This window comes from Prinia subflava, chromosome 1, assembly GCF_021018805.1.
Source record: "Prinia subflava isolate CZ2003 ecotype Zambia chromosome 1, Cam_Psub_1.2, whole genome shotgun sequence".
Taxonomy (NCBI): Eukaryota; Metazoa; Chordata; class Aves; order Passeriformes; family Cisticolidae; genus Prinia; species Prinia subflava.
In genome coordinates, this window is record NC_086247.1 from 74,983,464 (window position 1) to 74,996,708 (window position 13,245).

Genomic DNA, 13,245 nt, shown 5'->3' on the forward strand with positions numbered 1-13,245 from the left:
ACACAGCAAACCTTTGCTGCAGTGGAGATATGCAGTAAATTAGCACCCAGACAAATTATTTTGGGATTTCTGCAGTGTACTGAGGCTGACACATCCCGCAACCAAGGGGATATGGGCTACAGATGTACCACTTTTCTCTGGAGTCTGTGTCTTCCCTTAGTTTACAATTGTGCAGCAACCTCAGGGTTGATCTGCAGGGCCATCTAAACACGTCTAGCATTGAACCAAAGTGTTTAGTTCTTCTATAGCTGATCTGCAATGGCAGCAGCATTGGCATTTGGAACAGTATCTGTACTCACATATGGAAAGAAGCATTTTTTCCAAAGTATCTAATGGCAGGGAAGTAAGACATAATGGCAAACAGCATTAAGCACACTTTTTAAACTGCATTTAAATTACCAAGCGTGACTTACTTTTTAAAATTAGAATGGTCCTTAATTTGTACAGGAAAAGTTCTTCAGCTGAGTCCCTTCCCTCTGCTATACAAATTTTACATTAAGTTGCACAGTCACAAAACATGGCTTTGGAAGGAATCCCCATTTACAGCAAAAGCCACATCAATGTGACTAATCGCAACAACTGTCTTACCTGTCAGGAGTTTAATGGCTTCTACTTATAGCCTTTAAATAAAACAGCTTGTTTACACATTTTTCACTGAGCAATACAACTAATTCACACTTTTTGAAGAGGCAACTTTAATACCCACCTGATTCTGCAAAGTCATGAGGCAGTACTTATGATCATACTTGACAGAACACATGTGCACGCTGCACAGTTAGCCTGGAAAGGCTCAGGTGTAGCCTTTCAGATCCCATGAAGATTTAAACAAACCATAAAGTTACATTTCTTAACAACACTATGACTTTTTTCTAATCTGAGCTAATACTGTCACTACTAAAACAGCGAAAAGGTGTTTCTGTTGCAGTAGTGTGATTGCAGTACTTCTTGTGAAGGCATGACTGGTCTGCGGAAGGAGGTAGCACATTTTTCTCCCAATTCTGTTGAAATAGTATGTCTTTAGTGATTGAAAGTTTCCCAAGGTTTTACATTGGGAAGGTACTTCCCTGCATGGCTGTTGCTTGTACTTAAAGCTTCACTGTTATTTTTTCAAGTGGTTAATGGACTTCCTTTATTTTTAAATCTTATGGAATCCTTCTATAGATCATCCACTGGAAAATGCATTTACAGGACATGTCTAAGTACAGGATTTGTTTTGTCTTACCAGCCTGGGAGCCTTTCCCTCTGGCCTGAAAGAACAAGATGTTACCAATGGTGATGCCACTAGTCTGACTGCCATTTGTTGTAATAAAGCCCCTGAATCAAAACACAGCTGTCACCAATGGCCATGGGAGCTCACCTGGCCACAACAGAGGCAAATTTGAAGTCTAGTTCCTTAGGGCCTGTGGCACACATTAATGTGAGTCATCCCAACATCTGCTGAGTTTGTGTGATGAAGCATTTGCAGGCCTTTGAATCCAGCTGAATCTTTAGAGCTCATGTCTATTTTCCTGCTCTGTCTGTTGACAAGCAATCCTAAGAATCTGTCACTAGCAGGCAAAAATAGAAATGGGACAGGAGAAGCTACAGACCTCAAAAGCGTTTCTGGAATTTCAGTGTGGGCAAATCTCTCATGATGATCTCATGGAAGAACTGCCCTTGAGAGTAAAATGGAGAACTTTTGGATACAAAATCCCAGAAAGTCACAAACCAAAAGCCTGTTGAGGTGATTAAAAATTACTCTGCAGAGGATACTGATGGTAATGTGAAAAGCTCATAATCTATCAGAATCAGAGTAACCTGATAAACACCACTGGGGGATTAAGAATACAGTCAGTTCAGAGAAAACTCTGAGACTGGAATAGTATTCTCAGAACAAGTTATAACAAGGAAAGCTTTCCCCTTTGTGGGGCTGTAACAACACTGACAGACTTGGAGGGAGGCTCTAACTGTAGAGAACGTAACTCTGGTCCGGAACAGGACACAAAAGAAAACCTCAAGGCATGTGATGGCAGATAACATGAGAGCTAGTGTCTCATGGAAAGTCTCCAGACAATGGCCAGTTCAGTGAAGGCATACGTCTGTCTCCATTTCATGCTGTAGGAAATACAAGTTACAGCAAGAGCTGTTGGTCTCTAAGCCACATGAAAAGAGGTCAAACTTAAGGAAACTAAAAGACAGAGGAGATGTCACATTGGTTCATGCAATTCTGTCTTTGATGGTGGCCAGTTGTAGCTGTTTAGGGAAAAAGTATAGGAGACAAAGAGCAGAAGAAATGCAGTTCAGCTATGGATGGATTGAACTGTTTCATTTTCAACTGTGAAATAAAACAGAGTTCTGTATCCTACATTCTCAGGTTGTGGCAAAGGGGTGGGGATGGTTACAAATGTTTCTGGTTTGTGTGCTGTAATATTTCCTTTGACATTAATTAGTTTCTCTTCATGCATAAGCCATTTGCAACTCAGACATAAAGATTCTATTCTGTCAGCACCCCCATACTCAATAGTAAACTTGTGAACGTGGGGAGAAGAGAGTTCCAAAGCAGCCAGTTACCCCATGGAAAGTATGCAATGCTGAGGGTAAACAGCAAACCTGTCTGGGCTATGAGTAGTATCAATTGCAGGACTTTGAGAATTGTATCCTAAAACAACTGCCACATTTTCCAAGTACTCATCTAGCATGATGAAGGACTTCTTCTATGAAAAACCTTTTTTCTAGGTTCTCCTTTTGTTTTGTCCTTCTAGCGCGGGTACTGTGTAGAGACGATGTCCTGGCCCTAAGCACTAATATAAACCCATCCTTTACAGAAACAGACTTTGCATTTACCCTGGTCATCTGCTCATTATCTGCTACGATCCCCACCAGCTGCAGGAGTTCTTTTCCACAGCTGCCTGTTTGTTGCTAAGAAGACTGCAGAAACAGTGTTCTTGGGGAAAATGCACTGTATTTATGTGTGCAAATTGGTAATTTTGAAACACGGTAGGCTCAGCAAAATTCCTCCCTGAACGTCATCCCCATGCAATGCTTCCCAGCATGGACGCAGATTTGGATCCTTTAGTCAGTGTCAGCAGCATCTCTGAGATTGCCCTTTTTAGTTAATTTTGAGAGCAAACAGAACAAGTGTGCATCAAAGTACCCCCACATGAAAACCCAGTGCCAGGAGGGGCAGCAGGGAACAGCTACTGCAGGATCAACCTGTGCTGCCTTTCTCACCATTCACAGTAAATGAAAAATGCTCAGGGACAGGCTGCCATCCCACTGCATGTGACACAAATGCACTCTTTTGTCTTCCTGACACACTGGTTACCTGAAGTTTTGTTCATTTAAAAAAAGACACAAAAAGAGATGAAAAGAAAAGCAGGTCTCTGATATCTTTTTGCATGGGAGGCTGATTTGAAATGAAAAGTAGAGAAAATAAAATGGAGTAACTCCAGCCTTTTAGATATCTAGCCTGAGCTAATGACAGCTGATTTTCTTGTTACTCCAATACTATGATCACACTCTCTTTCTCCAGATAAAAGCAACAGAGCTTCACAGGACAAGACAATTCACCTTTTTTGAACTGCTAGTGCTTTTAGCATTAGGTAGAGGAGACAATTTTCTGGTTGAGATGGAAACCACTGAGTTGAACAAAGGTTTCTTACCGTTAAGGACAACGCCATGCAAACAAAAGTGAACTTCTTGATATGTGTCGCTGTGACGGTGCTGTTGGTGTTCACCAGTTTATTGCTGGGGTTATTCTAGGGCAAGAGAAAGAGATAGCGAGCATTAGCCTGGCTCCAGACTACCGGGAGCTGCTGGCACCAGGATCATGTGCTGGACCTGACTGTCTGTGCCTGGCCGTGTCTGGCTTGGCTTGTTTGCTTTATAACCTAGAGCTTTCTGAGTACTTTGTACCACTACAGAACATTTTCCGCTCAAACTGACAGCAACTGCCGCTACGCTCACTGAGGGCTGAGTGGTCTCCCTGCTTTTCTAAGGAGTCAGTCCTATTTAACACATACAGCTTTGAAAAAGGTTGGTAGTTCCTTCTAAGAAAACACCACGATTTTTCAACCTTAGTCTGAAGTTTGTAGCATGTTTCCACAGGAAAAACAGGATTTTATTCCCTTTTACCACAAATTGGTACCAAATCACCAATGCAAGCATCCTTACTGATCCAATTAGACAAGTAGGTAGTATAAACAAAGCTTCTAGAACAGCTGGCTCCATTAATGCAGTTTAATGAACAGAACATAATTAGGACTATTAAATGTTCCACCTTGAACATGGACTCTGTAGTCACATGGCAGGAAAGTTTTATTTAAAACAACAAAAGCCTTCTTCCAAATGTCTAATACAGCAAATGAGGCTGAAGATTTGAAATTGCCCTTGGGGAACACATAAATTCAAACTAAATGGTCTGTGAAAGGAGAGGATGGGATATCAAAGCAGGGTACCATTAGGAGCCCTTAAGCAAAGGCTGTTAGGTCATCTATTGCATTTACTCTGGCAGTGACATACACAAGTTTGTGCACCTGCTGATAAACCCTGTAGCATGAGACGTACATTTATACACCCCAGATGCAACTTGGGTAGAACAGCAGCACCTGTCACAGAGTCAGCCTCTTTTACTGGAGTTACTTGTAGGAGAACTAGAACTATTGCAGACACATTTTGGGAGTGGAGCATTGTGAAGAGTGCATTGTTCAACACACATTCAGGCGCTTGATGGAATTTTGCAATTTAAGGCTTTTGTTGTGATCAGTGCAGCAATTGCATCTATATGGCCCCATGCTCCTGCCTAAATACCTGCTTGGAAGTTTGGGTGCTTGAAGATGTAGGCAACCCAGACCCTAAAGCAGGAAGCCACTCTGTCTGACCTTTTTGGGAACAGGTTATGAAAACACTTTGTGAACACTCTTTCATGCAGCTATTACTATTAGTTGTGCTTCTGAAGAAATACTTTGCTTCTTTGTTAGTTTTCACAGATGTGAGGATAAGCCTTGCTTACATCACTCACCAGTGTTTAAATGAACTTTTTGCTTCATGGCTCAACTTTCTAACAAGCGAAAAATAACAAAGAGGAAATGAAGCACACCCAAATCAAGCCATCCAAAAGGGCTGCTAAGAAAAAGCTTTCTCATTCATTCCTGCTATACCTACCCTTGCCATACTCCATCCTTTGCTCCAGCTCTTGACCACATACACTTTGTTCATAACTCTTACGCACTATTTAGTTCTCAGAACAAAATACTATGGAGCAAAAGGAGTACCCATTCCCATTTAGTTCTCAGATAAATAGCATTCACAAATCTCACAACTGGTGTTGCTCTGAGTCAGGTGGCAGGCTCCATTAAGAGCAATGGCATTATCACCATATAAAACAGCACACAGAGCACAGAATGAGCATTTGCCTGCTCTCTTCCAAAACGTCCGTAGTAACCCTTAACCTGAATGTAACTGCTAGGCTATGGGGTTGCTTTGGACACAAAGTCTCATAAAAGACTGAAGTAGGACCCTGCATCTCTCCTACAAATGTGAAGAGAGATAATGATTTCACTTGTGAAGACAAGAATCTGACTTCTCCAGTAAAGCCACTGAAGAGGGGCATCTCAAATCCCATCAGTCAGTGTGCTTCTGATGGCCATCATCACTGCCAGCTTCCTGAGTAACTGACAAAAGAAAATGTTTGAGTTTGCATGCAAACACACTGTTTTGGCTTCTGAAAATCACAATGGACACCTTACAGGGTCCAGAAATAAAAAAGTGTTTCTATCTGGACTCTTCTGAGAAAGACTTATGCTCAGGAAACAAAGCTTTTGAAAGGCACAGTGACACAAGGTGATGCATGACCGAGGGAAAAACAATTCTCACAACCATCTTAAAAAATACACTGTGGGTTTCATGTTTAGTATTTATTATCTGAAATGTACAGTGAAGGCATTTACACACATGGTTGCCAGGATGAGATACCCTTTATACTGCTGCTACCTCATTTTGTACACTTTATTACAAATTGCTCTTCAAACATGGAACTAAAATTTCCATTAGTACTTTTCCAGCAATTAAATAAACTGTATCCATATTTGCCTTGCCCTAGCTTTTTCTTCCTCACATTGTTCCACAAGAGCCCTATCGGAAACCTTTTAGCTGAAATAAACAAATGAACAAATCATGGTCTAATCCTGTCACCACTGCAGTTGTCAGCATATCTTTCACCAGCTAAACGAGACCTGAATTTAGGAGTCCTAATTGCTGTTACTATTGCTTGGTAATAGTGCATTTGATTGTGTCTTGTATCAAATGAGGTTAGTAGCTCCTGAGTTTCCTGTCCCAAACTATTTTTATCGTTCAGTTCGTTGGGATTGCATCTGCAGTTCCTTTCCAGCAGAATGGCCTCTGAGAAAGACTACATGTGGAATTTTATCTGACAGGTCAATTTAGTTGTACACAGGCAGGTTAGGAGGTTATGACTGATTTGACTCTGTGTTGGTTTTAAATTCTCCTTGGAAATATGGTGGGTAATATTAAACAGGGCTTGCTCCAGTTAAATATATTCCAGAGAAAACAAACATATTTTTCATGAGTATTTGGAACCAGAAAGTTCAGTTACTAATTGGTGAATAAAGGGGAGGAGAGGATCTGGCATTTGTATTCCAGAGTCTCAGGACAGGACTGTTCTTTGCATAACATATGGACTAGTGAGTACCAGTTATAAATCAGAACAAAAAAAGAGACTAAACAAAATTAATTTTTGCTCTGCACTCAGTTCCAGGAGCAGTCCTTGCATTCTCACATAATTACATTATTTACCAAGAAAAATCTTCATTACCTTAGTCTGCTAAGTCAGTCCACTAAAAGAATGTCTGTTATCTGTGTTAGGGTCAGTCGATGAAACACCCTTTGCTAAATATTAACATAAGCAAATGAACCCAAACCCACTTGAGAGATACCACAAAATCACAAGGAGAGACCTGAGCTTGCTCATTCAGTGATGCCGATACTTTGTAAGAAATCACTTCATTACTTAAGCAGCTACCTCATAGTGAGGACTTTTTTTAATCCTTAAAAATACAGCTAGCAGCTATCTATCCAAAAGGCATCTTAATACCTTGTAACACAGAGCTGAGGTTGAAATATTGTCAGACAACAGCTTGAAGCCACCAGCAGCCAATTAATTTTAACTGGATTTTAAGAAAACCTATCAGTGGAACAACAAAGAGAGAGAACTAGGAGGACCACACATGCAAAACCCCACAAGAGGTATTTATGACAGCCCTAACAGGGACACTCACCTTGTCAAAAGCAGGGTATACAGCTCTGATCTCTGTCAGCCAGCCATAGGGCATGTGTCCCACAGGATATGTAGCTGTCAAAATTGCCACTGCCTATGAACAGAGACAGAGAAACATGAACTTCAAATCTTCAAACACAAGAGCTAAACTAACATAGAGTGCTATTGCCCACCAGTATCACCCCATTGACCTTGACACAATGCAAAACGAGACAAGGGACTGGAAGCTTTTTGTTTCAGGAAGACCATCAAAATGGCCATCATTTGGCCTTCTATTTTAAACTTATGAATTTTTTTTGTGCCATGAAATTACCTAAGTCAGCTTTGTCATTTTACCATCTCTCTGATACTCTGAGATAATAGTTAACTTGAGCTGTGGTGCACCCCTTAAGCAGTCCAACAACTTCCTCCCATATTGCTCCTGAGTTATTTTACCCACAGATACCTGAGCAGCAGAATGCCTTGCAGCTCACAGTAGTTTTGGATCATGCCACATAATTTCAATTTATATACATTTTACTTGATTATTCATAAATAAAACAGCTTCAAGTAAGACAGAAGGACTATAAATCAGTGGACCTCAGTGGCTGACTGAGTTTGGACATCAATCTGACTGCCTGGGGGTAGAAGGCTCTTACGAGACAAAAAAATCCACCTCTTCCCACTCTGGTGCTCATCAATGAGCACCAGACAAAAATAATTCCAGATGAACATTTGTATGGGAAGAAAAAATTCACTGCCTGAAGTTTTAAAACTAGGCCCTTTTACAATCTCAAAAGTACAGTGCAAGAGGTTTATCAAAGACATAAACTCCCCCACATATTAACTGAGAGTGCTTGGGTGCCTTTTGTCTGCAGGTTCAGATCTATTACAACCCACACATTTCTGATTCATTTTACATCTGGCAATGGTAGTGTTAAGACCTTTTTTAACTACTGCTGTTTCTGTTTCACTCCCTAACTTTCAAAATACATTTTCTTGATTATATGAGCCCATTTTCCCATTATAAATGTAACTGCTGTCTTTGCTTGGTTAAAAGATCTATACAAACACAGGACCATGTAGCAAGCTAATTTTTCCCTGTGCTGTTTAAAAAGAGAGTGGAATGTAATGATATCCACAGAGAAGAAGAGAGTGGTATAGATCCTTCCCTGCTAATAATAGCTTTAATAATGTTTAATGTACCTTGAAAAAGTAATTGGTTCAAATAAAACAAATTGGAATTTTAAGATAGTACCCTTTTTAATTGCACACCCTCTCATTATTTTATTTTCATCAGAATTTCCATCTGTATGAAACCTAACTTGTTAAATCGCGTAAGGAATATAAAAGCTATTTTGCTTATTTTCATTGTTAAATCCAAAAAGAATGCAAAGACACAGTACCTGTTACAGAAAAAAGTATTTCACTTCCATATTTTTTATGCTACATTCCTCTTGGATGAAAGTATTAAGTTTTTAGCAGTGATCTTTTTCCAGTATTTTTCCTCAATTAGTGTTACTCCAACATATATGCATGAAAGTTTTCCTAAATGTCTAGCACCTGTATTTGACAGGTGAAAAAGGCCCCTATGAAAGGCACCACCAAGGAGGTAGCCCAATCACCACAACTGTTCTGGCAGTCCAAACAAAAGCAGTGGGACTTGGACAGTGTAAGTGGATTTGGGATTTCTGGTTCTCATAAACTTTTTACAGCCTAGTCCTTCACAGGGACTCCCTGTCCAGAGTGAAAGCTGCTGCTATTATTGAAAAGGGGACCTGTAAAAGTCCTGTGGATACTGATGCTCCAGACACTGATGTTATCTGTGTTGTCAGTACCTCACTTTTCAGAGGCGATTATTGCAGAAATCAGAGGAAGCTGGGATGTGACCATTACTGTTGGTGTAAAACTGCCAGCAAATCACCAGCTGTGACACCTATTTGGAGTCGTCCTGATAGCAACAAAATGGAACTGGCTAGCCATCAGATGTGATGCCTCTAAAATCGAAAGTCACCAAGAAATGCAAAAGTGATCTTTGCTAACCTCTGGCTCCCCTTGTATGGAGACCAGTTAATGAATGGATTGATCCCTGAATCACACATGCAAAAGTGTTAAGTTTCCTAAGTTCTCTTCTTACAGCTGTTTATTTGCAGTCTCTGGCACCTCCTGAGTGAGTGAAATACACAGGATAATGTATGACAAATTAGCAGCAGTTCTGTGAACTTTTCATTTAGTATTTTACAGCTTTGCTTATCCTATGCCAATATGCATCTAGACATCCTCACACAGAACTGGCAGCAGAAGGCTCCAGACTTCTTAAGAGAATGGGTCAGCTTGTGGTGAGCATTGGTAAAGGCTCTGCATTACAATCAGAAATCTGTCTCTCAACAGCTGTGGGAGACTTACTGGAGTAATCTGAAATTCCTCAAGAGAAACAGGGTGCGTTTCACACCCCAACCAGGACACAGATTTTTTTTTAATATGTGCTTTTTATTGTTTCTGTGTGATGCACTGACTGCTAAGAGTAGTTTCACTTCAGTTAGCACAGCCATAAAATATACATGACAGGAAAGAACAGGACATGGGACTACTGCTAACTGTCCTAAAATTTCTGGGATTTAATGCTCCAGACTATATGTACCTATGTGTAGAGCATGAAAACCTGGGATGCAGGCACTGTCCAGTAAAAGAATTCTACTAGTCTTGCTGAGGGTGAGGTCCCACTAGACCTGGCAGAAGGGCTCATGATGAGAGTCCAAGCAATCTTCTTTTCAAGCATAAGAAGAGCACTAAACAGAAATGTATTTAAGACAATTTTTTCTTGTCAGCTTGGCTGAGAAGAGAAGCACAGAGGTGATGCCATGGAAATGATCATTTGCAGTAATGGAGAGCATTGCCTTTCTTACCTCTGTGGCAGCGGAGCTGCCACCTAGGTCCCGAGAGACAAAGAGGTTGACAATGGGCCTGCTTATTCTCTGAGTTGCCAAAATTAATGCCAAAGGCCACCAGAAACTCAGCATCTTCCTTATTGTAGCTTCTCCCTGCAACACAGGGTAAAAAAACATGAAGTGTGTTTGGAAAAAAACCATGCAGCACAGGACCAAAAGCATGGAGAAAGGTTTTCTGCTTTTCCCATCCATTGTCAGTTTGGTACATTCATTTTAATAATTTTCAGTATGAGGAGCCTAAAATATTTTCACTCATGGTAGCAATACTGATTCAGAAGAAGATGTGTCATGGATCTCAATAAATAATGCATAAGGTATCTATCTGCATAATTTGTTCTGACTACCAGACAAAGGTACATGAAAAACAATATGACATTTGAAGAAAAAGAGAAATTTTGATATCTTCTTCCATAGGAACTAAGGTGTTCACTTAGTTCATGCTGTGCTGTCTTACAGCTCAGTACAGAGGTCCTCAGTAGACACATCCATACCATGGAAGGCATTGTGTAACACGTGCTGTTGCTGGAATAATTTCTATCATGTCTCTTTAACTGAAAATGTTTTCTTCCTGCAGGACAGAGAAAAGGCCCCTCATGCACAGTGGTTTAATGCACTATTATAACACAAAAAAGCCTCAAGTAAAATTATTGAGCTTGAAAAAACACAAGTATGAAGATGTACCCCCATTTCAGGCCCACTTCTGTCAGGAATAACATCATGTATGTTCCTGTAGTATCCAAGGCAGAGCGTGGTACATCGGACAAGTGCTCCCATATATAAGGACAAGATTGGGATCAAGAGAGGCTCCCTGCACTCCAAGTGACTGTGAAGCAAAATGGCTACAAAAACAACCTGCAGAGAAAACAAAGAGATGATTAACCATTTGTCTATGTGCTACTCCAGGCCAACACATCTCCTGTCTGATTCTTGCTAAGTCAATCTGCAACAACTTGCATGGCTACGGTATCTATAGAAATTTTAGTCAGGATCCCCCAGTATTCGGTCATGTACATGAGAAGAACAAGAGTTAACTTCATACTCCATGAAACAGGCCTTGAAGGTTGGACAGGTGTCAGACTAGAGCCCATAAATAGGAGAAGGCAGGCATGAAAGTCTGGCAAGGTCTGGCAGCAAGCACGTGGCTGAGAGTCACCCTTCCCATGCGAATGTGCTATTCTGATACATGCTGAGGCTGGAGACGTGCTTCTAGGGTCAGCTGCTAAGCCCCACTGTTTTTTTTTTTTCTTGGGCCAGGGCGGGGTAGTGGCCATTAAAAAGCCAGATGCTTTAAAATATTCACTTCAACATTTCGGAGCAGGAAGTCTTACGTCAACCTAATTTTCAACTTTTTCAAGTGAAATTTCACTATTTCATTATTTGCTTTTCAGCTGAGTGGCACATTAATGTAAATTAAATGGAAACTTCGGCTAATGAACAGTTCATAATTCAGCCTCTTAGCACTAAATACTCAATCCATAAAATGTAAAGGAACTGATTAATGTGATATTATTCTCTTTGTTAAGTACAAAGTAGATGAAATGCCTGTTAAATTCCAAATTACTCTGGATGGGGGACACAACTGGAAAGCCAACTGTGTTTAGTGCTGTGAAGAGCAGAACCAAGACAATCCTGCCAGGACATGCTGGCATTCAAGTGAGTTACAAGAAATAAAATACACATCGTTCAGGTGCAGGTTCTCTCCTTCATTGCTAGAGCTGCAGATGTAGTTAAGAAAAACCACGCTCTGTAAATGTTCCTGAGGCAGGCCACAGTGCTTATGAGGGCTTTCAAACCTACAAAAACATTGCTTTTGAGTAAATAGAAGAAAAGTCAGTCACAAAGAGTGTGCACATTAAGCTACTCAAGAAAAAGTGGACTGCCTGTGCCATACTCCCTGTGTAGGGTGCAGATGTAGGTGTAGAGTTCTGGGCTATGACAGCCACAACTTTTTGTGTTCTGGATTTGCTCTTGCTCTGTGTAGTATTCTGTTGAGAGAAGATGACAGGTGTCTTACTCTTCACAACCCTGGCACCCCACTCACCAACCGCTGTGGAAAGGGCATGGCCAAAATAAGAATTTGTTTCTGTATTTAGCTGCGTGTGACCTGACACGCACCCAGGGTCAGGAAACTTTGTAGGTCACATCGGAACATGAGTAGACCCTGAGGGCTAAGGTCATTTACAGTCACTGCTATTATCTCTGGGGATTTACTGCAGTGCTGCACTGGGGCAGACCTGACCAATGCTGAGTAGCAACTGACTGAATGGTTCAACCTGGTTTATGGTTCCTTTATGTTTAGTGGGAGGAAAATGCTACAGAAAATTGAACTGAGTGCCATTGACTTCATATTTCCTTTGATGTCGTACTGTTTTATCCTCTTTCTTATCCAGTCATTACACCATTCAGCAGTACAGCACTGAACTGTTTGCAGTTGCTGGGACTCTTCATTTCCTAATATTTTTATATGTTTTAAAAGAGGGCTTATATTGGTTCTTAAAAGCTACAACACTGGCCATCAGCAGAGTGTATGATGTTGTTTTTTCACTGTGCTTAATACAAAGCAACAGGATAGTTAACACCACCCTTTTGAAAGTTCAAAAAACATTTGCTCTTCTCTGAATCATCCAGGGGTTATCACCACAGACTACTTCTGGTGCACTTCTGAGCCTTCACCTTTTGGAACAGTAACAAGTACTCAGAAGGCGGCTTAAACTGCCTTTCCTTGGATTAGACACTCCGTGCAAAACTGACAGGTCAGCTGGAGAATCATGCCTTCACCTCCAACCCAAGATTTCACTGGAACTGTGCAAGTGCTGGGGAGAATGTACAGAGAGAGAAAGATCTCTTTCAAAGCACTGTCAGCCTCAGGATTGGTAGCAGCCAGTGGTCTCTTTGCCCGACCTTTCCTTTCTCCGAATGTACACACGTACGTACAGAACTTGTTTCTCAGCCATTATGAAACAGGGCTGTGGAAGTGCTTCAGGACATGACCCTAAGCCAAACAGCCCTGGCAACTGACTTGATCCAGTCAAGTGAGATTGTCCT

At 40.9% G+C, this 13,245-nt stretch overlaps 1 protein-coding gene across 1 annotated transcript in view; it reads right to left on the reverse strand.

Annotated features, from left to right (window-relative positions):
* ANKH (ANKH inorganic pyrophosphate transport regulator) overlaps positions 1–13,245 on the reverse strand; it is a 97,869-nt gene that overhangs the window by 18,291 nt on the left and 66,333 nt on the right. The window contains exons 5-8 of the mRNA XM_063400269.1: positions 10,882–11,052; positions 10,159–10,293; positions 7,275–7,367; positions 3,642–3,737 (exon numbers count right to left, since the gene is read on the reverse strand). Coding sequence (XP_063256339.1) covers positions 3,642–3,737; positions 7,275–7,367; positions 10,159–10,293; positions 10,882–11,052 — 495 coding nt within the window. The remainder of the gene's footprint in view (positions 1–3,641; positions 3,738–7,274; positions 7,368–10,158; positions 10,294–10,881; positions 11,053–13,245) is intronic.